General features: G+C 36.6%; 1 protein-coding gene across 2 annotated transcripts in view; it reads left to right on the plus strand.

The window, feature by feature from the left end:
- Positions 1–396: 396 nt before the first annotated feature.
- The window catches only part of LOC310715689 (rho GTPase-activating protein 6), a 144,825-nt gene continuing 117,860 nt past the window's right edge, over positions 397–27,361 (plus strand). Inside the window, exon 1 of one of the 2 annotated variants that reach the window (XM_083522303.1) lies at positions 397–1,498. In XM_083522303.1, coding sequence (XP_083378429.1) covers positions 1,013–1,498 — 486 coding nt within the window. In that variant the 5' untranslated portion in view covers positions 397–1,012. The remainder of the gene's footprint in view (positions 1,499–27,361) is intronic. The other variant, XM_083522301.1, reaches the window with a different exon arrangement.

A 27,361-nucleotide genomic window follows, 5' to 3' on the forward strand; every position in this document is an offset into this window, starting at 1 on the left:
ATATCACATTTTGTTTAAAACCAAACATGTCATTCAAATGAAAAGTAAAAATAATAGAAAAGTTCACTGATATTTCCAGCATATGGCTGTATAACATGGAAGACAGAAAGGAAGGAAGGAAGGAAGGAAGGAAGGAAGGAAGGAAGGAAGGAAAGAGGCTTTTTATTTGTCACATATACATTACAGAACATTGAAATTCTTTCAGCGATGTTAGGAAGCTGGGGTCAATTTGTAGGGTCTGCCATGATACAGTCCCCCCTGGAGCACAGAGGGTTAAGGGCCTTACTCAAGGGCCCAAGAGTTGCAGCTTGGCTATAGTGGAGCTTGAAATCATTAATACTGAATAGCTGTATTAGGCTAAGACCGCAGATCGCAGATTAATGTTTTATTCAGTTACAAATATTATGAAATAAAAAGTGAGGGATATCATGGCAACATTCATTTCAATATAATTCAGTTGGATATAATGCATCATAGTAATATATGATATATGAATGATATAATAAACTTTTTCCCTTCATAGAAAAAAGTTTGGGCCCCTCTGCACTAGACATAACATGCCAAGGCAACAAACCAGTAGAGACCCACTAAGACCATTAGGGTTGCCATTAAAACCAATACAATTCCCATGATAACCATTAAAACCATTACAAATCCTATAAGGTTTTCTACTCTTTGGACATCTTTTTGGAGTTGAACGGAACCTAAAAATTTAAAGAAAAAAAGTTGTGTAGCTGCTTGAATGAAAGTGAGATTGTGGAAGGAGGAGAGAAGACAGCATGAGGAGTTTCCAAACCCACCCAGACTCCAGTCCTGTAGTTTCTCCCTGCATGAAGGAAACCTCATCTAGATAAACGCGCTGACTAAATCTATTAGAGCAGGATTTAAGGTAAAGATGCGATGCGGATTAACGGGTTACTTATAGTCGACGCCATGGCGAGCGAGTGAGATTTTTTAGCGAGGGGAAGTAAGTGGAGAGAGGGGGGGAAGAAAAGGGCATAAAGCCGCGACCATGGCGTCGGCGCAGGGGCTCCTCCACAGCGTCTTCTCCTGCTCATCCCCGGCTTCGAGGAGCATCACGAAGCGACGATTGCGCCAGACCCGGAGTTTGGATCCGGCTATAATCCGCGACTGCGACGCGGACTCCGATTTCACCCGGGCCGAGCTGGAGTGCTCCAGGCTGCCCGAGCGTGCGGGCGACGCGCCGGCCGCGTCCCAAATCGACGCGCACTCCAAGCTGGGCGCCGCGGCGACCCTCCGGTGGACGCACCAGCTGCTGTCGCCGTCGCTCTCCACTCCCGCGACGCCTCTCGACACGTCGCCCTCGTCGAGCTTCCACTTCGACTACGACTTTAAAAGTGGAAAGAGGAACACGGCTTGGGATTTGCCTTTCCTCGCCAGTTCGGGCAGCTCGGGCACCATCTTCTCCCCTAGAAGGTGGCTTCAGAGGAAGGCGCAACACACCTCTGCTCACGAGTACGTCGTCTGGAGGTCTCAGGTAAGTCCTTGAGTTTTGAATGAGACCAGGAATGTGCTGATCAAACTAACAAAACAAACAAAAAAATTCTACATCATCATCATTATTATTATTATTATTATTATTATTATTATTATTATTATTATTAATTATTATTATTATCATTATCATTATCACACCCACTGTTTAACAACAGAAGCCAACAAAGAATATCTAATGTTTTCCAATATAAATACCATTACAAAACATCACCTGTTAACCAGTTAAACTATTACCGAATGGTAATCATATAGTGTTTTGTGATCATCACCAGAACAAAGAAACCATCGAAAACTAATGTCCTCCTAATGGTCCCTATGAGTGTCCAGTAGGTACCATTATGTGATCTACAATTTGCCTAGTGTGTTCTATTGGTCTCCAGTGGGGTTTATTATGTGTATAAAACATAACCACTAATAAAAGGCATCAAATGACCAGGACAAACCCAGAGGGACTATTAAAAGTTTCCATTTAAAATGAATACAATTGCCATTACAACCATTAAAACCCTTTTTAAAGCCTGTAAAGGTTTCTATGGTTTACTTTGCGCAGGGCTTTGTGTTCTGTCCTTTAAGTCCTTTATCCTTCTATATGTTACACTGACTCATTCCCAAAAGCGTTCTCCAGGAATACATTCCTCAATTAAGCACTTGCTTAATCCTGACCTATGATTCATTCACACCTAATTGCTCCCAGGTATGACATCTTGCAGTTATCCAGTCACATATCATCACAAGTTTATGTTTATTCCTTATTTGCAAATCCTTGTGGATTTTGTAAATTAGCCCAGGATTAAACCTGGTGTGTGTCTTTAAATGGCTGTAATTTCTAGGTTAGTGTCTAATAAGGAAGCATTATTTAGTGGGATGGCATTGCACATATATATATATGGAATATGGAGACTTTTTTAGGCTTGTAAGAACTTTACTGGATATATAATTGGCTTCTGTCCACACACATGCTGTAGTTTCATGGCAGTACTTTCAGTTGTCCTTTAAACACCAGATAAACGAGACGGAGCTCCTCAGCGCATTTCCATTTCAGTGACCTTTATGCTCCCATTTCTTGTTCTGTTTTTTTTAAAAGCCAGATTTTTTTTTTATTTATATCAATTCCCATTAACAAGTAAAAATTCACAGATATGTTAAGGTTGAACAGTGGCGCAGTGGGTAGCGCTGCGTCTTTACAGCGCCGGAGTTCCTGTTTTGATCCTGAGCTCCGATTACAATGCATGTGAAGTTTCTTTGCGCTCTGCATGTTCTCTGCCTTTCTCCATGGACTTCCTCTAGGTTCTCCAGGTTTTCTCAGTGGTTGGATAGAATTAAGGGTATAAATGTGTGTGTATGTGTGTCTGATGCCTTGCCATACATTGGCTTATTTTTTTTTGTTATTTATATAAAGTCATATATAAAACATATCCCTCATAGTGGTATAGAAGTAGGTCACATAGTTATATATTAAAGTTAAATAGAAGTTTGCATAATGCATGTAGGTTAAATGGGGACAAATGTAAGTTGCATAGGGACACATTAAGGTTAAATGGGGACACGTACTGTATGTCATATACACCTAGGTTTATAGGTACTGCTGCTGTACATTTTTCTTTAGTTACACACCATTCAGATATCAGAATGAGTGTAAATACTACTGCTGCCAGTCAGTGTTGTATGATTATGTACATGAAATGATCACCATTTGCTTTTTAGACATAAAAACATACTAGTTTAGGCTAATAATCCACAAAGTGTGTAATACATGAATTCCCCATCACAATCAAAAAAATGGCTAAAAGTGTTTTTATTATTATTTTTAAATAATTCTCAGTTGCTCATGTGAAGTGATTTGAGAGTGATTACAGCATTATGGGTGATGTAACTTATAAGCTATTTCTTGAAAAATCCCCTTTCCAAAGAATATTCCCATTGGGGATCTTTTAAAAGGAAAAAAAGAACAACATCAAGCCAATAAGAAGTAATGGATTGATTATATAAAAGTAAACATCAAGTAGATGAAATAACTTTTCAGTTTCTGACTGGGTGCCGTGGGCCTGCGCTACACAACTGTTCAAAGCGAAGTGCGCGAGTGTTCCTTTCACGCTGCGCTTTTACAGCTGCGACTGCACACATCTTTGGCTTGCTGCCTGAGTGACATTCAGAATAAGCAAACAAACGTTTGACAAATGACCACACGAAAATATTTTTACAAGCGCTTACATTTGCATTCGGTGCTATTGAAGGATCAGGACAATAGGATTCACATGAAAACGAAATTGCGACGATCCCTGTGAATCTCTTTAATATGCTTGGATAAGATCGAGGTTTTAATGCATTAACAAACTATTACTATTGTGTATATTGTAAATGTAATGTATATAGTGGCTATGTCAATTTAATGACATTTTATTTGTAGCAGCTTAACAGAAATAAATTGATTATGAATATACATTTTAGCATCGTAACGTATACCTTTAATGAGAAAATCAGAGATCTATGAGAGGAACCAGACTCAAAAGGGAATATCTCCATCTGTGTGACATGCATTCATTATACTTCCATTATTGTTGAGGTTATGAACTGTTCACTGATGGACACTTTATAACCAGACAATGAAAAAACAGTTGTAATGTAATAGACTGTGTGTGTGTGTGTGTGTGTGTGTGTGTGTGTGTGTGTGTGTGTGTGTGTGTGTATATATATATATATATATATATATATATATATATACTTTCTTTTTTTCAAATTAATCAAATTTTTTGCATAAAAAACACATTAAATACAGAATAGTTAAATATTTGATAACCCTTCAAGCCTGAATATCAATTATCCAGTCACTTGAACCTACACAATAGTGTATTCAAACTCCAGGTACTTTATTGCATAATTTCTATTTAAAAATGCTTTCGGAGCACACCAACTTCATGCCAATGTATTCTGTGACTAATGGTGTATATTCATGAGTTTTCTGTCGAGTATCTTTTAATGCTGCACTTACATAGACGACTTAATGTGACTCATTAAAACATGCACTATGTAATCGAGGGCACGGACTCAAGTGCCCTTTGTGTACAGAGATCAATCGTTATTCAATGTCGCAGTCTCGCACCGTCTCATTACTGGATTGAACAGATAGAGGTTGTATAGACGACACACAATCCGCATTTTATAAGCACAAGGCCATAACTGTGACCCCCCCCCATGTCCTTCTTTCTCATACACGCTTGCACCGATAAGATTACTTTTCTTCTGTCCATAGACATACACAGCCCTGTGATTTTAGCACGGGTACCTGTTATTATATCTAGAAAAAAAAGCAAAAAAAAAAACAAGCAGTCTGAAGAAAAGATTGATTTCAGTTGTAAAATATTTTTGTGCCTAAGGCACGAATGTGATTTGTTTATTATTATAATTGCACAACAGTTTATCATTGTTTTAGAATCATGCTTTTTTGTTTTTTTATTAAATCTAATATAAATATATAGACACATACACAAACAATGTGGTACCTAATATATCACATACAGTTGAACCCGGTTATGTCGACGGCGTAGGGGTTTGCCAAAAAGCGTTGAGATAACCGATGATTGAGATAAACGAAAACCAATATGGCGGCAATATATTAACATGCTTAAAATTTCTTGTGTACATGATGTGCGATAATAAATGAGAATGTACATGCACGTGTTTTTGGAGGTTTTTTTACACAACAGCGTTGCCGCGATTTGTTTGATAAAGGCATGCTATAAAAATCTACATACATGTTTGTTAACAACAAAAGGCATAAGTGCACCAACTAACAGCAGAGATTCACCAGTATACAATACAAACCACCGTCGATTCTCAAAACAAACCTTTATTATATTCTCCAACATTGCAAACACAAAGATCGCTCACAAAATCACAAAAAACGTGCGGGGTGTAGTTTGTTTTTACAAAAAGCTAACCAGTGTCAACATTCAATTCTCGAGTCATTTCACTCTGACACAGCTCTGAAATGTGTCCTACACCTGTAGCATCTGTAAGGCTTGATTTTGCCGCCATTTGTCGATTATAAAAAATCCAAGACGAACTGATGCTATCGGTGTTTTGTAGCCCAACTTTCCACAGCGTATGGACATTGGAGCAAGCGTTGTGTTTGTGTGTACCTTCTCCATACACTACTACTCTGCACAAACGTCTGCTAAATGCTTACGTATAGAGTATTTATTATGATATGGACAGTTTGTTTACACTAATTTTACAGCTACTGAACTGTTTGGTGCTGCGTTGACACTGTGTTTGTCTTGTTGTGTTGTTGTTTGTACATGTGTACGTGAGAATATATTGTGTTACCATTACAAACCCTTTTAAATGTACATAAGTGAACTAATAGTACCATTGGTGCACTTTATTTTACTTTAAAAGCTAAGAAAACATTAAAAAAATTAAAGTTTTCAGGTAAAATATACATACTGAAGGTGAAATTTTAATGTTACCACCATGACAAGTAACTTTATATTGTAGGAATCTGTTGGTAAATGAAAATTGGCAGCATTCTATTTGTAATCTATGCCTTTTGATAAAAAAAAAAAAAAAAAAACATTTTTTTTTTTTTTTCCTCTATCACCGTCCAGTTATACAAACACAGCTTGTCATTTTAAACAGAGATAATACTTGTAATGAGGAACCAGAAATAGAAAACAAATTACTGGCTTGAAATACTGCCTAAATTACTATCTAGGAGTCGTAAAAGTATTTTTGAAAAACCGCAAAGCGCTATTGGATTGCCGATTGAGTTCTGTTCCATTAAATGACTGATTATGTGCACTTTCCTAATCTCAAACATAATCTTTTTTTATTTCCGGGATTTAAACTTTTCCCACTGGAGAGTGAGACAGGGAGGAGAATGTGACAGTTTACATTACAGCCAAAACTTCCATTGCATGTGAGTTTATACTGAAGAAGTGCTCCTTGTTAACCACATGCCTCTTTCCAGTCAATGCCTGCCATATGCTTTTATTCAAACTTCACTTTACGTACACAAGAGATTACACCGAGGCCATTATGCTGGCTGTTTTTATTATATTCCACTCACCCATTGATATATTAAACAAACAAAAGATTTACAGGTGATACATAATTGTGTCTGTATTTGTCAGGCGCAAGGAAAGGATTCTGTCCTCGATACCCTCTTTCCTCAAAACATGTATATCTCGATTTAGTTTGTCCTCTCGGGTTCAACATAGACACAACATTGAGGGTTGCTGAAACTCAATGTTTACCTCACTGTAATCATAAACCAGGGTCGAGAATTGGGGCCAATATCACCAGTAAGCTACTAAGTAATGAATCAAAAAGACTGCTGGATAAGTGCTATATTATATTACTATATTGCATACAATATATCAAACTTCTATATAGTTTTATGTTGTGATACTATAGATTACTATATCAACAGTAGACTGTATTATTTATACATTCTGTATGAAATCACATGCAGGTGAGAGCACCATATAGACTAGAGGTCGACCGACTTCAAACCTCATTGGTTTTTGCCGATTAATTGGTACAGATTGCTGGCAAAAATCCATACTGATAGTTTTTCCTGGTTGCGTTATACAATACGAGAGTGGCCTCTAGAGGCGAATCACTGAGGTCATGTGCTGTTTATCTGAAGTGTGTTTTTATTAATTTTGAAAGTAACTGTTTTTAGTGAGGCTGCAACTAAAGATTATTTTGATGTGATTAATTGGACAATAATTATTTGAATTATTCGGATATATTTAAAAAAAAACATTATGTTGTTGATGTTGATGATGTTTTATTATAACTATATACTTGAAAATAATTATTTGATCCGCTGCTGATTTTGAATCTTTTTAAGATTTTCACCCTTAAAAAGAAATGAACAGTCTAGAATTTTTATGGTAGGTTTATTTTAACAGAAAGAGAAAGTAATAAAATAAGAGAAATAAAATAATAATAATAATAATTTTATTTTTATATATATATATATATATATATATATATATATATATATATATATATATATATATATATATATATATATATATATATATAATTTGTATTTGATGGAGTGAAATAAGTATTTGATCCCCTATCAACCAGCAAGAATTCTGACTCCCACACACCCAAATTTGTCCTGTCACTTTAAGAAAGAACTCCTAATATCAACTCATTATGTGTATAAAAGACACCAGTCACAGAATTACCTCTCTCGAACTTCTTCACCACCATGGGCAAGACCAAAGAGCTGTCAAAGGACGTCAGTTACAAGATTTTAGACCTGCATGGGCTACAAGACCATGGGCTTTAAGATCTATCGGTTGATTAATCTGGTATTAAGACCCAACCTAGCTATTATAATAAATTGTTCGACCGCTAATATAGACAGGTGACATACTAATAAAAAACCTGTACTGGATAACATGGTGAATGCAGAAGATTGTGCTTTCCCAGTTTACAGGTGCATCCTAATATCCAAATATCCAAATATCATTAAAAAGTTGATTTATTTTAGTAATTCAATACAAAAAGTGAAACTTGTATATTATATAGATTCATCACACATATTTTAAGTGTTCTTTTAAGTGCTTCTTTTAATTTTGATGATTATGGCTTACAGCTAATGAAAACCCAAAATTCAGTATCTCAGAAAATTAGAATATTGTGAAAAAGTTCAATATTGGAGACTTGTGGTGTCACACTCTAATTAGCTAATTAAATCCAAACACCTGCACGGTTTCCTGAGCCTTTAAATGGTGTCTCAGTCTGGTTCAGGCTACACAATCATGGGGGAAGACTGCTGACTTGACAGTTGTCCAGAAGATGATAATTGACACCCTGCACATGGAGGGTAAGACACAAAAAGTAATCGCTAAAGAAGCTGCTGTTTACAGAGTGCTGTATTCAAGCACATTAATGGAAAGTTGAATGGAAGGAAAAAATGTGGTAGAAAAAGGTGAAAAGAAAGCCCATTAAAGAATTTGGGAAGATTCACAAAGAGTGGACTGCAGCTGGAGTCAGTGCTTCAAGAGCCTACATGCACAGACGTATCCATGGACTACAACTGAAATATACCTTGTGTCGAGCCACTCCTGAACCAGAGACAATGTCAGAGGTGTCTTACCTGGGCAAAGGACAAAAGGACTGGACTGTTGCTCAGTGGGCCAAAGTCATCTTTTTTCAGAAGAAAGGAAAGAAGATTTTGCATTTTATTTGAAAATCGAGGTCCCAGAGTCTGGACGAAGAGAGAAGAGGCACACAATCCAAGTTGCTTGGGGTCCAGTGTAAAGTTTGCAGAGTCAGTGGTGGTTTGGGGAAACATGTCATCTGCTGGTGTTGGTCCACTGTGTTTTATCAAGTCCAAGGTCAGCACAGCCATCAACCAGGAAGTTTTAGAGCATGTCATGCTTCCCTCTGCTGACCAGCTTTATGGAGATGCTGATTTAATTTTCCAGCAGGATTTGGCTCCTGCCCACACTGCCAATTATTGGATTGAGGAAATAAAAACATTTTACACTTTGCATTAAACTGCCTACTGCATTTATCCTGTACTATCTACTACATTTTTGTTTTTTCCCTGCAGTTAATCATCTCATACTAATTAAAATTAAGTAACTAGTCCATCAAGTGTACCAAGTGTGCTGTCAGACCAACTAAAACATGTGATCTAACAACCCAGAAAACACTCTATAATGCAAGTGCCTCTAGTGTACAAGTCTCAAGTGGAAGATGTGTGAATGGTGTACAAACCATGGACCACATCACCTGATTACGATAAGACTTTTCTCTTGGGACTGCTTGACAATCCACTATATTTACTTAAGCTGCTCTACACAGCAGGATGGCATCTCCCTGGGGTTGTGTTTTGACTTTACTGGAAGGGGTGTGGTATTTCTAATTGACTCGTTTCCCTTAGAACCCAGATAAGGATTTCCCTCTTGTGTTTCCAGCTTTGACAAAATGTTAGTTGTTAACAGGTAGCTTTATAAGCTATTTTACTATCAATTGCATCAAAACCAAAAAGAATCAGAAAAATTAGCAATCAGAAACAATAAAAGAAGAATTGAGCATTCTTGGTAAGATTAACTTGCATATGTTGTGGCCTATAGGCCTTAGAGTGACCTTTTGGTTGGATTTCTGCCCAATGTCAAATCACCATCCATCCATCTTCTCCCGCTTATCCGATGCCGGGTCGCGGGGGCAGCAGTCTAAGCAAAGATGCCCAGACTTCCCTCTCCCTAGACACTTCTTCCAGCTCTTCCGGGGGGACACCAAGGCGTTCCCAGGCCAGCCGGGAGACATAGTCTCTCCAGCGTGTCCTAGGTCTTCCCCGGGGTCTCCTCCCAGTGGGACGCGCCCGGAACACCTTCCCAGGAAGGCGTCCAGGAGGCATCTGGAACAGATGCCCGAGCCACCTCAGCTGACCCCTCTCGATGTGGAGGAGCAGCGGATCTACTCTGAGCTCCTCCCGAGTGACTCAGCTTCTCACCCTATCTCTAAGGGATCGCCCAGCCACCCTGCGGAGAAAGCACATTTCGGCCGCCTGTATCCGGGATCTTGTCCTTTCGGTCATGACCCAGAGCTCATGACCATAGGTGAGAGTAGGAACGTAGATTGACCGGTAAATCGAGAGTTTCGCCTTGCGGCTCAGCTCCTTCTTCACCACGACAGACCGGTACATCGACCGCATTACTGCAGAAGCTGCACCGATCCGTCTGTCAATCTCCCGTTCCACCCTTCCCTCACTCGTGAACAAAACCCCAAGATACTTAAACTCCTCCACTTGCGGCAGGAGCTCCCCACCAACCTGAAGTGGGCAAGCCACCCTTTTTCGACTGAGGACCATGGCCTCGGATTTGGAGGTGCTGATTCTCATCCCAGCCGCTTCACACTCGGCTGCAAACCGTCCCAGTGCATGCTGAAGGCCCTGGTCTGATGAAGCCAACACGACAACATCATCTGCAAAGAGCAAAGACGAAATCGTGTCGTCACCAAACCGGACACCCTCCGACCCCTGGCTGCGCCTAGAAATTCTGTCCATAAAAATTATGAACAGAACCGGTGACAATTAGGTCACCGGTTCTGTTCATGTCAAATCACCTAGTCTTGTAAATCCAAGTCAAAATCAACGTGAACTTTATTATCATTCAGCCTGGCTGCAAAAAATCATTTAATTTGCTTTGCAGCAATCGAAATCTTGTTGTGGACAATAGTTGTCTTATCATAATGGCATCAATGCTAATCTTTCATTGAGTAAATGCAGCAGAGGCTCCATTATTGAAGTAAATTCTGGCCTAGTGGATGAAAGACATCATCCCCTACTTAACAAGATGTTTACAAGTACCCTTTTCAGGAGCTTCATGGTTAATATCGCCTCTCCCTCTACTAGGAGTGCAGTCTTTTACCTTGAACACCTTTCCAGAATGTCCTAAGATGTGTATACAGCTTTTGGGGGGGATCATTGTTGATACCCAGGTGATTCCCACTACCCTTGGTTTAAAATATATTACAAATAATCAAAGTTTTCTAACAAGAATGTTCAGAAATTTCAAATGACTTTTCAAAGGCGATTTACCTGGTATGCATACTTGTTTAAAGAAACAGATGTGAAATTAAGCATTGGGAACATTTATTCTGGCTATGATGGTTGAAATCCTGCACATCTTCTATTGTCTGTCGAGCACATTCAATAATCTCCTTGTGAATAATCCGACTTTTATTATGTAATGGCAGATTCGGCTGTTCAGGCCAACAACAATAATCACCAGAAACTTTAGCTATCATCAAACTGTGTCAAAGGGTAAAATACGACATTTACTATCCAATATTAAAGTAAAGGAAGCGCTAGTGCTTCTGAATGTGTGTTTGAGTGTGCCTGAAGGTCTCATAGAAATAGGAACCTGCTGCCATGGGATACCATCAAATACTTTTTGTTGACAATTTTAAACACAATATGGTAGTAATATAAGCCAGCTGGTTTGACTAGTCCAGATATTCACTACGAAAAGCAAGAACAGACGGGCAATGTGAGAACTAAAGGGGAAAAAACCGTAACTATGCGGCATTGGGCTGCAACATGCATCGTGTGGTGCGGCGTGGCTCTGAAAGAACCAAGGTAGCTGTTAGTTTTGTAATTCTACATTTAAGGATATTGTGTATGTTGATATTGACATTCAGTCTTCAGGAGGAAATACTCTATAAATCAGAGTTATCATCTAAGGAAAATTTGCCTCCCAGCCCCCTCAGTTTGAAGATGTGTGGGATGTAACGAAGGCCTATAGAACAAGGTAAACTTGAAAAGTCCACACAGTACATTACACAAAGCAAGAGCTACAAAAGCTACAAAAGACCAGAGTTATGTCAAGGTACATGAGCAAAAATTGTTTTATTATTTTGCCATGGCTAGTAAAAATATGATACATGGTATGTGCATTGATTATTGAAGATTGAAAATGAAGGTTATAGGCAGTTATAGGAAATACTTTATATATTTTCAACATAAGCTATTTTGTTAATTACAACACCAAGGGTTGTAATTTATTAAAGTTTTCACCGTTGTAAAATAATTTAAACCTGACAACAGGCATAAAAAAAAAAAAACCTAACAGCCAGGCTTAGATGCAGCAGGCAGGAGGGATTTAACCCTGATTGAACCCTTTCATGAGGCATGTAAAAAGTCACCCCAGAGAGAAGTCGGAAATGACAGGGATGTGACAGCATGTTAAATGGCATGCTCAAGGGCACAGGAAGGGTAAAGGAAGGGCACAGAACACTAGGATCTGGACAATGTGATAGCCTTGACTATATGAACAAATGATCTTTGACACTTGACTCTTTCAGCCATATGTGGTTCTTTTTCAAACTTTTTCCACAAAGTTGGAGGCACACAGTTTTATAGTAAGTTTTTGGATGTGGTGATATAAAATATTCCCTTCATGTTTCCATCATGCCACTGTTCACAAAGCTAGCTTCTTTAAACTATGGTTTACATGGGTTAGAGCAAAATATATTAAGAATGAATTGGATTGCAGACTGCACTCCAGGCCTCCTCACCCTTCATCAGTATCTGACTTTACTAACAGCTTTGTCGCTGAATAAGCACAAATCTCCACAAACCCACTCCAAAATCTAGTGAAACATCTTCCCAGAGAAATGGAGATTATTATAACAGCAAATAGGGAAATGTGGAATGGGACGTATATAAATGTATATAAGAATCTTATGGTCAGGGGTTAACAAACTTCAGTCCATATAATGTATTTGGGTGTATTTATCATAGTAGCTACACATTGGGAAAATGTTCCCAACGAATTGGTTTAGAAAAATCTTAAAACAAATACACTGATAAATAATATATATGTTCGCTGTGCAGTTTGGTACCTTTATGGTTTTGCTGACTCATTAGGAATTGAATAAACACCATTCAGAATTGGAAATTGAACAATGCTGTAACATAAAAAAAAAAATATTTTATCCACATGGTTGTAACAAGTAATTAAACACTAATAACGTTACACGTTAAAAACACGTTGATCATCTGGGATGTTTTTTTAAATTACTTTGAAATATTTTAAATAAGGAAATTCAATTCTTCTTCTTCTCAGCCCCCATTCAAACGTAAGCAAATGTGTGATAACGCCCATCTTACACTTTGTACAAAAGGTCAGATTGTGCTCATGTCTAATCTCTCCTATTGAAGCGTGCGTTCAGACAGCATTGTAATGGACCTGATTGTAAGCTTTGACACGAGATTGGAGTCCTTAAAACAAATCAGGCTGTACCATATACAGTAAAACCCCGTTGTACGAGCATTTGCTCGTACGTTCGAACTGATTTTCCCCATAAGAATGAATGTAAAAGCGATTTCATCCATTCCGAGATCTCATCCGATCGCTTATTTCTGCACTTAAAAAGTATTTTTAGCCTATTTTAACAAACAAATACACCGCAAATTACCGTAATTACCACGCTCGTAACCTCCTCGGTTTCCATGGTAATTCTATTTACTTTTGTTTTCACAGCACCATCACTGATTTTCTTGGGAGACATTTTTCAAGATTTCTAGTGAAATAAAAATATAAAACTAAAAAAAGCGAAGTTTTTGCTGCACTAAACAACGAGAGCGACCGAGTGATACGTCATCAACTAAGCGACTGATGCTTCTCTCCGCCGAAAACGGGGAAGCGGCAGCGTGGGTTTCCTCGTGCCTTCGAAATTTGCTCGCGAAATAGTGTAAGATTTTGCAAGCAAGGTTGCTCGTATCTCCGTTTGCTCGTACTATAGGTTGCTTGTACAACGGGGTTTTACTGTATTATGAAACATGTTTTTCAGATTTTTCAGAGATTCTAATTTTCACTTATGTTGTCAATATCTAAAATCTAAATGATTCTATTCAATTATAAAAAAGAATGCAACACTGACAAAGCATTTTCACAACTAAGTGCAGACTTTCGTTGTATATGAGGGCTCGTTATCTGATCCCCTTATTGTTTTATAGTATAGGACCTGTTCATAGGAGGCTCGCTCCACAACGAAGCAACGAATAGTAGGGAATTTCCCAGCAAGTCTCCCAGAAAAGCTTCAAGCTATTTCACATGACACAATGCGGTTTCTCAAAAGCGAGCATGACAAGGTGTGTCTAAAATAGAGATAAAATTAAACCGAAATTAACATATCAATAGCAGTCATTAACTCATTGAGCATTAAACAGAAAATGAATGATCAAATGTACTGTATTTATAGTAGACAGAAGTTATAAATTACTCGATTAAAGTAAAACATTTCATGCTATAATTTACACATCCAACTAAAGTTTAGCCCTACTTACTATTTACATGTATACAAATATCTTTACTCTCTGCCTACTTGTATGATAAACTGATTAGATCAGAGCCAGAAATCAACAATAAATAGTCAAATACAATAATGCAGAGATTATAGGACCATCTGGTTACATATATGACTTGATCAAATCTATGTACCTCTTAATTGCAAGGTACACATGGTGTACCTGTTGATGTGAGATGTGGACCATGATGCTACGGTTCCTGCACTAACTGTGTCACTAACACAACATCTCAGAAGTGTAGATGGAAAATCAACAGTGTACAGAAGCATGGAGCCCACACACCACGATGTTAGAAAACACACTATTACTGTGCCGAACCGACAAGCTGAGATTTCAGATGCAGAGTTTGGATGGAGCGCCGGTGGTCTGGACCAGCTCACATCTGTTTAAGGTACAGTTTTAGATTAGGTAATTGGATACTGTTTGTACAGGCGAAACTTGCAGGACCTTGTGTAGCACTGCGAGATAGTGATAATGATCAATCCGTTATGAGCACATAATGAACAGCATGTGCTGACTTTAAATCGCGAATTCAACACGGCAAAAAGACTTTCTTCAACGTCCGTTTTAGAGACATTCAAAAGGAAGCCAAAGGGAAAACTAATATTAAAGCAGATGAAACGCCAACTTGAAACTTTCGGAGCAAGTCAAACTAGATTTCAGAGACTTCGTATCTTATTAAACACTACTATCTTCCACACAACCTCAAAGTGAGGTTAGCCACGCATCCAGACATTTCCTGTCCGAAGTCTGCTCTTTCATTACCCTTCCTGGCTCACAATACCTCAGATAACCCTGAAAATGCCATTGTGAAGGAAGCTGGAGTCGATAGAGTGAATGGTTCATGCTAAAATGGTGTGAAATCTAGACGGATTTTATTTTTTATTTTTTTAATGCAATCACTACACTATATGGACCAATGTTTGTGGACACCAGACAACAAGATTTGAACATTTCCATTCCACATTGAAAAAGTAAGTATTTCAAACAAGAATTAAAGTATAAAAATCATAAAATAATGCTTAAGTATATTAATGGTGTATAATCATTTCACTGGACACAGTTTAGAATCAGATACCTTGCAATCTTTTTATTTATTTATTTTATTTTATGTTGATTGATTATTTCTGAGCAAAGTTAGAAATGACTTATGGTAAAAAAAAAAAAAAAAAAAAAAAATGTTTATTCTTAAAATACCTAAAACTTCACTTTCCTTCTGGCCAAAGACCTCCAAACATCTGTACACAACAGACCAGTTTTGTTTGGAAAATATTCTTGTGGACAGGCTGGTGTGGTGTGTGTGTGCTTGTGTGTTTGTGTCACATTTTCTCCAAGCTTGGTGATGATTCTTACATATGACTCACCAGTGGGAGAACTCTCCTGATTGTCCAGCGAAAGATCTCATACCACATTATTAGTAAAAGATATGCTTGTACTCGCAAATTGAAATCATGAAGAACAAAACGATAAGAGGTTAATGATTTGTGATTTAAATAGTTCAAATCTCAGTACATCCAGACACACACACACACACACACACACACACACACACACACACACACACACACACACACACACACACACACACCCCCAAAGCCACTTAACCCTCAAATAGTGAAGCTATTGTCAATGCACAGTTGTAACATCAGTTTTGGATAAAAACCTTTTACCAAATATACACATATTTAACACATCTGAGGCCACAAATAACTTTTATGACCTTTCCGTACACACAATTCTTGTAACCTTTTAAAAGTGAGTAATCTGAGTCAGCTTGAATTCCTGCAGCTTCTATTTTCATTTCCTGACCTAAATCGTCAAGCTTATTTTCCCAAAATTGCCTTTACTTATTTCACATTTAAAAACGTCAATAAGTTTTAGCCATTCTGAAGGTCTATGACATGCTCATTTCAGTTTACGTCCATACGATTCATCGATCCTCTGTATTGTCTTTAGCATTGGAGATATTGTCAGGCTTTGATCAAAAGTCGAAAACCAGAATGCGAATAGGATGTTTATTAGCCTTGGGAAACAAACAGAAGCTAGGAAGCAGCATGTTCTGGAAAACGGGTATATTCCGAAACACAGGTAGTACAGGGATGATCGCCAGAATGAACCGTAGATCAGACGGTGGGTGAGTGGAAACGGGGGCCTTATAAAGAGAGGGTGTTGCTTGGAGACAGGTGAAGGTGATTAGTATGTAGGCGAGGTGCTGCGAGTGTGCTGAGTGGCGAGGGGTGGGCATAGCCGGTGGTTCCCTGACAGATATCAAATTCAAAATCCAAATTTATTCGTCACATACACATATATACAGAGTACGACATGCAGTGAAATGCTTTATATGACTGTCCAGCATTTAAGTACAAAAGTAATAGAATTTAAGTATATAAAAAAACATTATAATAAAATAAAATGTAGATAAATAAAAAGTATAAACTATAGAAATATATGAAACGATATGTATATATATGAAGTCGTATGGCAGATATTGGAGTATGATTTAGTATGATTGTCCTTAAAGTGTCCATGTGCAGTATGGGCAGATATACAAGTTAGTTTGTTTCAAGTTTATATCAGATTTAGGAAATTTGATTCTGTTGTCTTCAGCAAGTCAGGAGACATTGCCTACACTGGCTTTGGAAATGAAGTCAGCTTATACTTCTGATTAACCCCGTAACCGCTCAGTCATATAAATTAGATCATTATAAGTCGCTCTGAATAAGAGCGTCTGCCAAACGCCATAAATCTACATGTAAAATCTCTGTCATACGGCAAATCACCTTAACCAATCAAGTTCTACTGAGATTTTACTAAACCTATGATAACCCCAGACCCCCTCCCCTCCATACTCTATTTTGGGACTCTTTTCATTTATTGAATTTTAGTAACTGTTTTACATTATTTGTGGACACCAGAACATTAGATATGTGCTTTTTTGATCAACCAATTCCACATTTGCTGTTATAATAATCTCCACTCTTCTGGGAAGTTGTTCCAATAGATTTTAGAGTTTGCTTGTGAAAGTTTGTGCTCATTCATCTATGTGTTAGTGAAGTCAGGTTGTGATGTAGGTGTGGTGAGGAGGTCTGGAGTGCAGTCATCATTCCATTTCATCCAAAAGGTGTTCAGTAGGGTTGAGGTCAGATCTTTATAGCAGGCCACTCAAGATCTTTCACTCCATCCCATGTAAAAAATATCTACATGGAGCTGACTTGCACAGAGGCATTGTTATGTGGAACAGGTTTGAGTCTCCTAGTTGAAGTGAAGGGTAAATGTAATTCCCCCACTTTCAAAGACGTCCTATACAATTGTGTGCCTCCAACTTTGTGGTAACAGTTTGGAGAAGACTCACATATAGTTTCTTTTTTTTTTATGCAATCAGAAAGATACAAAAATGAAAAAAAAAAAAAAAACAATAGAGCAGCAGTTTTTTTTACTTTATTAACAGAGATTGGTCTTCCTTAATCTGAGTCAGATACAAAATACAATTATGAATGCTAGGTTCAAAATAAACAAAAGAAAACCAAGAGAAATAAAAAATATATAATATGTATAATGTAATAAATAAAACTTAATAAAAATAATAATGAAATAAGAAATTACTTTAAAATTAACATTAAGTATGTTATCACTTCAAAAAAAGATTTATCTGTGCTCTCCATTTATTGATAAATCATTGGCAAGGGAAAGAGTCCATGTAGACAAGGGGGTCCAAGAGAAAGGGATTTTCTTATTTTCTTATCTTTTCCTTTAATATGAATTTATTTTATTGTTATTTTGACCCTTTCCTGTACTCCTCCTTCTCTTCTCCTTAAATGTGACAAGGAAGGTTGCCAAGTAGTGTAAAACTTTTCTGTATTCCCAAGTATTGTAAATTGGATCTTTTCTATCTGAATAAGCATCATCAGGTCGTAGGCTGGGCAAAGCCAAAAAGTATGATTAAAAAGTAGCTAGAGTTTGTCGAGACTGATCACAAGTTGGATCCAAACCAAGGTTGATTTTAGATCATTTGGCCAATACACTCTATGCAACAACTTAAACTGTATAAGCGAATGACGAGCACATATGGAGGAGGTATGTACATGGCAAAGGGCCTTGGACCATTTCTCCTCTGTGAAAACATGGTTACGATTCCCAATTCTGCTTTATTTTAGAGAGGGATGAAGAGCCTGACTGCACAATAAATGAAAAAAATTGTTTAATAAATATTGCAGACTGTACCTTCACAGAGTTTTGTTGAAAATGAGAAAATGTATTTCTTATAAATTCACAAGTAAGAAAAAGTAACAAATGTATTCTCCTGAAAAAGATCATTAATGATTTAGTAATGCCCCTTCTAAACCACAATGGGAAAAAATTCATCTGAAATAAAGGGTAAAAAGAAAGGATTATTTTATATATAGGAAGAAGACCTGATGTTGCCTGAACACCAAAATCTTTCCGAATTGTTTCCAGATTTTAAGACTGTGTATCACTAAATGATTGAAAAAATAATTGGGTCTTCCATGTTAAACGAAAAGCATAATTAAGCATGTAGGGACACTTGGGTACAGGAAATACATTCCATCTCAACCCATGCCAGAACCCAATGGCGTAGTCCATAATGTGACTGGGTCCAATATAAAATACTAAAAATATTTGTTGCCCAGTAATAAATAAAAAAGAACTATATATATATATATATATATATATATATATATATATATATATATATATATATATATATATATATATATATATATATATATATATATAAAAAAGGAAGTGCAAAGCCACCTAGTTTTTTGGGTTGTTGAAACGATTTCTGAATTCTTTTTTGGATTTTGCTTGATCTAAAGTCTTAAAGAATGTTGTTGGTATGAACATTGGAATACTTTAAAGAATATTCTTCCTAATTAAAATTTTAATAGTATGAATTCTGCCTGCAAGAGAAACTGGAATAGTTGTCCAATTAGTAAGATCTTGTTTTGTTTTCTCTGAAATTGCAATAAAATGATGCTTAAATAGGTCACATAAATCTGTTACCATTACTTCCAGGTATCGGAAATTAAGACTAATTTAAATGGTAATGTTGACGTAAGAGATCTTGCAGTAGAATTTTTTGGAAAAAATTCACTCTTATGCAAGTTTTGTTTATAACCTGAGACACCACTAAACTGCCTTAAGACATTTAAGATAAAGGAAAGAGTTCCATGACAAAAAAACACCACATTATCCACTTTCCTGCTCTAATATGACCAGTAATATTGTGATTATTACAAAAGTAGATTGCAAGAGGTATATCTATGTCTATAGCAAACAAAGAGGGGAAAAAGGGCAACACTGTCTAGTGCCACGGTGAAGAAATATTCAGAATTAATACCATGTGTTGTAAAAGAGTGTAAGAGTTTTACCCAGCACACAAATCTATAACCAAACCGGAATTCTTTTAAAGTATAGAATAAATAGTCCTACTCAACACGATCGAATGCCTTCTTTGCATCAAGAGAGACTGAAGCATCAGGCACAGAGGAGTCAGACGGAGTGTAAAATATGTTTAGCAACCTTCTGAGATCTAAAAAGCCAAGTCTATTTTCAATGAAGCCAGTTTGGTCTGAATGAATAATGTCTTGAATAACAGTTTCTAAACTAAGAGAGAAAACTTTCGCCAGAATTTTTACATTAAGAAGTGAAATTGGGCAATATGATCCACACTCCGATGGATTTTTATCGTCTTTTAGGAGAGAGATTGATGCCTGATGTAAAGAAGGACGAAGAGCGCCATTATTTAGAGATTTTCATAAACCGAGAGAAACTGAGGGGAGCTTTTTAAAAACTCTGTGGAGATTTTCCGCTCTGCATTTGTGCGATAGATTGCAGAATTTTAGCTAAACTTATAGGTTCATCCAATTTGGTTTTTGATTCACGATTAATTTGAGGAATGTTGAAATTATATATATAAAAAACCTACTAATTACATTTAAGAGATTCTGACTGATATAATGAGGGGAAAAAAGATGTCAATTCATTATAAATTTTTTTGGAATCTGATTAAATATCGCCTACTAGGGTTTGGATTTGGGTGATAAATATTGTTGCAGTTTAAAGTTGTAATGCCAGTGCTTTAACTGTTTATTCACCAAACTCATGAAAATGGTGTAGCCATTTAAGCAGAAGCTGATCAGCCTGGATGGTGGAGAGAAGGTTATTTATTCCAAAAGTTCAAAAAGCCTCTTATTATGCAACTTCTTAATATAAGCAGAACAAGAAATTATTTTTCAATGTAAATAAGCTTTGAGCGTTTCCCAAAGTAAAGATGCAGAAATTCCTTCTGTAGAATTCTGAGATAAACTGAACCGAATGGAACAAAATCTGATCAAAGTAATACGTTCATTTTCCAAGCATACGAGGATCTATAACAGCCAGGAAGGGGTTAGCTATAGAATTACTTGGGCATGATCGGAAACAATTATACCATCATAAGAGTAGGACTTTACTAGAGAGTAGGGCTGCAATTAACAATTATTTTGATAATCGATTAATCGGACGATTAGTTTTTCGATTAATCATATACATTTTTTTTTTTTTATGCTTTGCTTATTATAACTATATAAATCCCTACTTCAGGTTATTTATGTATAAAAGTGAACTTAAAAAAAATGCAAAAGCCACATGTTGAGTTTATATTAAATTTAGACATTTTATAGCTTATAGTAGCTTCTTGTTAAGGAGTGAATGGGGGATTTCTCCTTTGAACAAATTCACTCATGCTGGGTTGTTTCTTTCTGTAAAAAAAATACAGCATTTAAGTATGCAAGGTGAAACAATTTGAGTAAATCAACATTTGTATTGTATTTTGCAGATGGCAAGTTGACAACCATGCTAAAAAAAAATCAATATAAAATATAATACAACATTGATTTGACCATTTTTGTGTAAAAACAAATAGACATTTTGTTCATTTGTGAAGATATGAATATATAATTTATTGAATTTGGTATAATATTTAAATGGTAAATGCATAAATTAAATATACAAACATTTAAAAAAAACAAGCATTTGAAGTAGTAAAGTCGCAGTAAATCACGTTTAAAAACACAAGTCAAATAGACAAATGCCATAAAAAGAGAATGGAACAGAGAAACGCAGCAGGTTAACAGACTTTATTAAAAAAACAAACAAAAAAATGAATTGGTGAACAAATACATAATCATTAGCTGAAAACCACAACAGTACTGCTGCTGTTATTTGCTGCTTTTAGATTTAGTGTTTGTTTTGCACCGTTTTTATTGAATCATCACGATGTCGTGAGCGAGCTGATTGCGCAAACCTGATGCTCGCGAGTCACGACAGAACAGATCCAGTGCGACTTTCCCGAAGTTACAAACACACAGTTTACACAATAACACTTCATTAATGAGTGCTGATGTTTCACCTTTTATGACACCAGTGTGTTTTCTTTTAATGTCTTGTTAATTCATCACTGTGGTACCTCCATCCCACACAAGCTCCACTTTGCATAACTTGCAGGTACAGTTTTTTGTTGCGTTTAATATAAAATGCTCTCATGCCTTGGATGACTTGGGACACACACTTTTTCCTGCTGCCAGTTGACCCAGTACCGTCTGCCATTTTAGCAAGTGGCTGTGTTATCTTGCCGCCAGGCTAAACCATAACTTGACCGTAAACCGTAACAAATTCCATTATCGGTTTCATTGATTAGTTGTTGCAGCCTTACTAGAGTGATAAGGTCACTGTCTATAAAAAAAGTATAATGAGCTGAAGAAAAAAAGAAAAGACTCTAGAAGTAGGATTCAGAAAATGCCATATTTCAGTAACTCTGTGCAAATCCAAAAAGGAATTAATTGTTTTTCGAAGATTTGGATAGAAGAGCTGATTTGGAAGATGAAAACAGTGTTTTAAACACAATTAAAGTCACCTCCCATAATAAGTTGGTAAATATTTAAATCTGAGAGACCCACATATGGCTGGAAAACATGTTCCAGTACTTTTGTGCATGTAGTGTATCTTAGTTGGGGTCACAGATGTTGTGGATTGTTCTAAACACCAGGTCCAAGCACATTCTGGTTTATCACCGACCACCAAGAACAAGTTGGAGGAAACCAGAGAATCTGGAGGAAACACAGGAGAACATGCAAAATTTCAGACAGAAAGCGGAAGCCAAGAACCGAGGACAATATGAGCAGCAATGCTAAGCAAAAAAAAAAAATTTGGCTAAATTGTTTAGCAGATTTTTCAGAAAAATACTATGTGGAATACTGTTGTGGTTTAAATTTCAGGGTGACTTGTACTCAATAACAGTGGAGACTAACAGTCATTTATATTGAATTATTTCTACTTCAACCGTTTTCATCTTTTGAAATTTTTTATTTTTGGTATCTGTTGATCTTCTACTCGTATATATTGTGCCTATATATCATTGATGATGATGATAAGTGAAAAACTTGTCACAGACACAGTGGATTTAGAGTTTTATGAATGGAAATTTAAGGACTATTTGCATCCAAAAAGATCGACCCTTAAGGCCCTATGCTGTTAGATGACCATTTGATCAGTCAGGGTGGATCCTCCAGAGGGACAACGGGGTTGTGTTTACATATTTAGAAAAGGATTCCTCAGAGGGTCATTTAATAGTTGCGCAAATAGTTGCAAGATCAAAATTTTACCACTTTCTCCAAGTCTGGAGACTCACAGTTTTTAGGGATTAGTTTTCTTATAGGATTTACATGTAGCTGTTTCTGCTGGTTTTAGACACATTAAACAACGCTCTAGAGCTTTTATTTACTAGATCTTTAAAAATGCAATTTAGCCATAAATAGATTTGGCCCGTAAGCATTGTTATGAATTTGTGTCTCTGTAGTTTTGGCATATCCACAACACATGCTAACAGGACTCCTGTTACCTGAACTCTCGCAGTAAAACATGATAACTGCAGTAAATATCCAACATCTAATAGTTTGAAAACAAAGCTCAAACTTCTTCTTAAGTCACCATTATTCACAAGAACATGATTTGTAGTTGTTTTCTCCAGAACAGAGGGTTTCGACAGTGAATTTCCGTTCACATGCTGTTTTCCCCCCCCTGATGTGATATCAACTGTGAGAAAAAAAAAAAAAAAAAAAAAGCAACAGCCTGGAAAGGATTCATCTCACTCCCTAAATATTTGGGATATTATCATTGCTCCATCTAACATTCTTACTGTTGAGCCTCTATTTGGGGATGCAGTAGTGGACACTCTCTGAAACGGCTCTTGCTTTTTGTTTTTCTTTCTTTTTAGCTCTTTTTTTCCTCATTCTTTAATACAAGAGGGTCGAATTGTTTGGAATTTCCTGGTGTTTAGTGCCCTGGAGGGAAAGGAACCAAGATTTCTTTTCTTCCCTTTTTCGTTATTACTTACTATCTTCCTTTGACACACCCTCAAAGTCAGATCATCCATGCACCCAGACATTTCCTGTACAAATTCTGCACTTCGATGACCTTTTTTTACCCACAGAATTTTAGATAACCTCTAAAAGGCCTTTGAGAATTGAGTCAGAATGATGTTTATGCTAAAGAAATAAGGAATGAGAAACATGAAAAGAAAATCCTTGCAGATTTCACAATGATTTTTGAAGATATTACCACTAAAACTAAACATTAGTTCATTTAACTATATTGTGAAGCGATTTACTGAGTAAACACACAGTTTTTTTTTAGATTTCCCAGGAATGAGGGATACAACTCTAGGAATAATAGCTATAGTTTACACTTATTGTTGATTTGTGGTTAGAAATCCCTGGAGTTATTTGGACACAAAAACAAACAAACAGCGCAACAATAACACTACAGACTTAGACTGAGAACCATCCTATTAAGATCCTTGTATTTTTAACAGTTTCTTAGTAGTAGTAGTAGTAATTTCAGTATTTTCTTATTATTTAATTATGATAAACATTATAAAATATTTATCTAAACACATCTAAGAGGCAATGGTATTCCATTATGTATTTCACACTGATGTATCAATAGTAACATCAGCTTGTTGGTAGTTTAACCAGCATCGAGATGAAAGAATACACAAATTAAATGAGCGTCATTTATATAATGTAGCTATAAAAAATGAGATACATGCCCATATTGACTATCAAACTTTTTTACAAAGCCAACCAAGGACCCCCATATCCAACTGAAAACCTGTAGGGTGAGTTGACAAGAGTGTCCACAAGATTGAGCTTTAACCATGGAAACATCTCAAAGGGGTTTTGTATTGAAGAGTGCATTACTATATAGCGGAATTTCCGGACTATAAAGCGCACCCATATATAAGCCGCGCCCACTGAATTTTACAAATATTTTTATTTTGAACATAAATAAGCCGCACCTGTCTATAAGTCTACACTAATGTACTTTACACAGGCTTTAACGAAAGACACGTTACACACGGTGTAACGGGTGAAATATGTTGCGCTTCCTTTAGGAGCAGAGCGGTATTTTGGGAATAGCCTGCCAGAAGCGAGCTCTCCCTTCACCCTGACTCAACGCGCTACAACGGCTTGTATCTAAACAGTAGCCGACCAAAAAAGTCATTGTTCACTGTCTTCCTCCTTCCTTTCACAACTATTTCTCTCGGGTGTTTATCTTTTCGCATCGTCGTGCGTTTAAAAATCACCCGATGGAAGTTTTTCTCCCGATGCCGTGCAGCTCAGAACACAGGTGAAGTGCGTTTTTTTCGTTTCCGTTCGGAAATTTCATTAGTCTAATTTTATGTCGCTCAGTTTTTTGGCTTGAAGTTTGTGAAACTTCATTAATTAGCCACTTCGTTGTTTAAGCCGCAGGGTCGAAAGCGCAGGAAAAAAGTAGCGGCTTATAGTCCGAAAAATACGTTATCTCATCCAAGGAAAATTGGAGACTGTAGTGTTGTCATAGAGTGGTTTTCCAAAGCACTTATTTGTGAAACACATGACTATTTATAATGGTTTAAAAGATTTTGTTTTCATAGAATAAAGTTACATTAATTAATGGTTATATTTTTTCCAAGTTTTTTTTCAGTCAGGGATTATTAACCGACATATTTGATTGCTCTTTTGAACCTCTTGCCAAGCTCCAAACACACAATCTTTTTATGGCTTAGCATTCATATTTCTTTCTCTAATTAACCACAAAGAATTGTTTTATTATTATTATTATTATAGTGCATACATTTTTTTTTTTATTATTCATTTTTGAAACCTTATTTTCCCCAAGGTTACCAGTAATTCTGGATCTAATTATCATTTCTCCAGCAGATGCCTATCCAATATCTTCTGTGTTGTCAGGTTGCCATGACAGAAAGTGCTTAACGAAAATAAGAAACTATTAAAAAGTAGTCAGAATAAATAGTTCCTAGTCAGATTTTCTTGGAAAGGTCTTGGTGTCAATCAGACACAAATACTGCAAGCTAGTCTGAGATTTTGCATTAAATATAAGATAGAAAAAATTTACAGATTTCAATTTTTAATGCTATTTCTTTATACACTGTATGACTTACAGTATGTGGATACCTGACCAAAATCTAGTGAAAAATCTTTCCTAATGAGTGGTGGTTATTATAATAGCAAATGGGGATTAAATGTGGAATGGGATGTTCAGAAACACATACTAATCTTATGGTCAGGTGTCCACAAACGTTTGCCCTTGTAGTGTATGTTTACAAAAACCTTTAGCTGAAGTATTAATAAAATAATTTTGTATATGCATATATTAACTGCCCTAATTACCTTTGGACATACTATCAGAAAGTTCTATGCTTTTCTCCATACAGAGAAAATCTTTCTGTGGTAACAGCCACTAACTCACACAATACAAATGCACTATGTAGGTTGAAAGTATGTTGACTGTTCCTTATATAGACAGTTCATAGAACTGTAATAATGTGGGCTGAGGACATTTGATTGTGCTCAATGTTCTGCACATTTTGCATGAAAATGCTTATCATTCCCCTTATTTATTAGAACCCCTTATTCTTTTTTCCACAGTATTGTCTATGCTTATAATAAAAAATGTCAAGAAGTCATTTTCAAAATGTCAGAAGCTCAGGCTTTGCCTTGACAGTGTTAGTGTATCTCTTCTGAGCACAGTGACCTGACCTCGTGTCTCCTCCTCCACTGTTTTCCACTCGTCCAACTCATTCACAATCACACTTTCACTTATCTCTATATCCCAAGCTCCTGTCAAATAAGGCTTTGAAAGTTCCAAGAGAAACTGTCAGCGTCGATATTAAATGGGAGTCTTTGTGTAAAACAACAGACGATGGTTTTATCTTGTTCTAGTCTTGAGAACAAGAGGCACTGCTTTAAGGGAGCATTGCGTATTTTCGCGGAGAAAGGTGTTCGCCTGGCTCGGAGGTTGGTGTTACATTAAAAATATCCATTTATGGTCATACAAGCTTTTACAGGGTTGTGCTGTTGTAGCTAATAGTAACCACAAAACTCACAAATCCTTATTGGAAGCCCAGGTCTTCCCAGTCACACACATTTCACTCAGATCACCCAACTCTCAAGCTTGCTTGCTCACAATAGCTGGCTCATGTTTAAGACATTTTTTTGAAAGAATTGTGAATATGTTTATAGGCGCAATTCATTCCTACTCATATTTAGATTAATCGCATATCATATTTTCATATTTGCAAAAAACTAATATTATGACATCTATCTAGCAAGCAAATGTTTTCACATTTTGCCTTAAAGTTGTTTTAGTATTACAGTAATAGTTGTACCATTAAATGGCATTTTGCAGACACCCGTATCCACAGCAACTTAAAGTTAACTTATCTACAAAGTTGAGAAATTAAAGGTTAAGGGCCTCACTCAAAGGGGCCAACCAGTGAAATCTTGGATTTAAACTATTGATCAGAATTTCAACATCTTGACCATTTAGCTACAACTTTCCTTTTTAAGCTAGTTACAACCTAGCTTAGGCAGTAACCTGAGCCACATACTATTAAAAACTTCTCAGTGAGTGTCTGTTAGAAACTTACAG

The sequence above is a fragment of the Silurus aristotelis genome, assembly GCF_946808225.1.
Source record: "Silurus aristotelis genome assembly, chromosome: 20".
NCBI lineage: Eukaryota > Metazoa > Chordata > Actinopteri > Siluriformes > Siluridae > Silurus > Silurus aristotelis.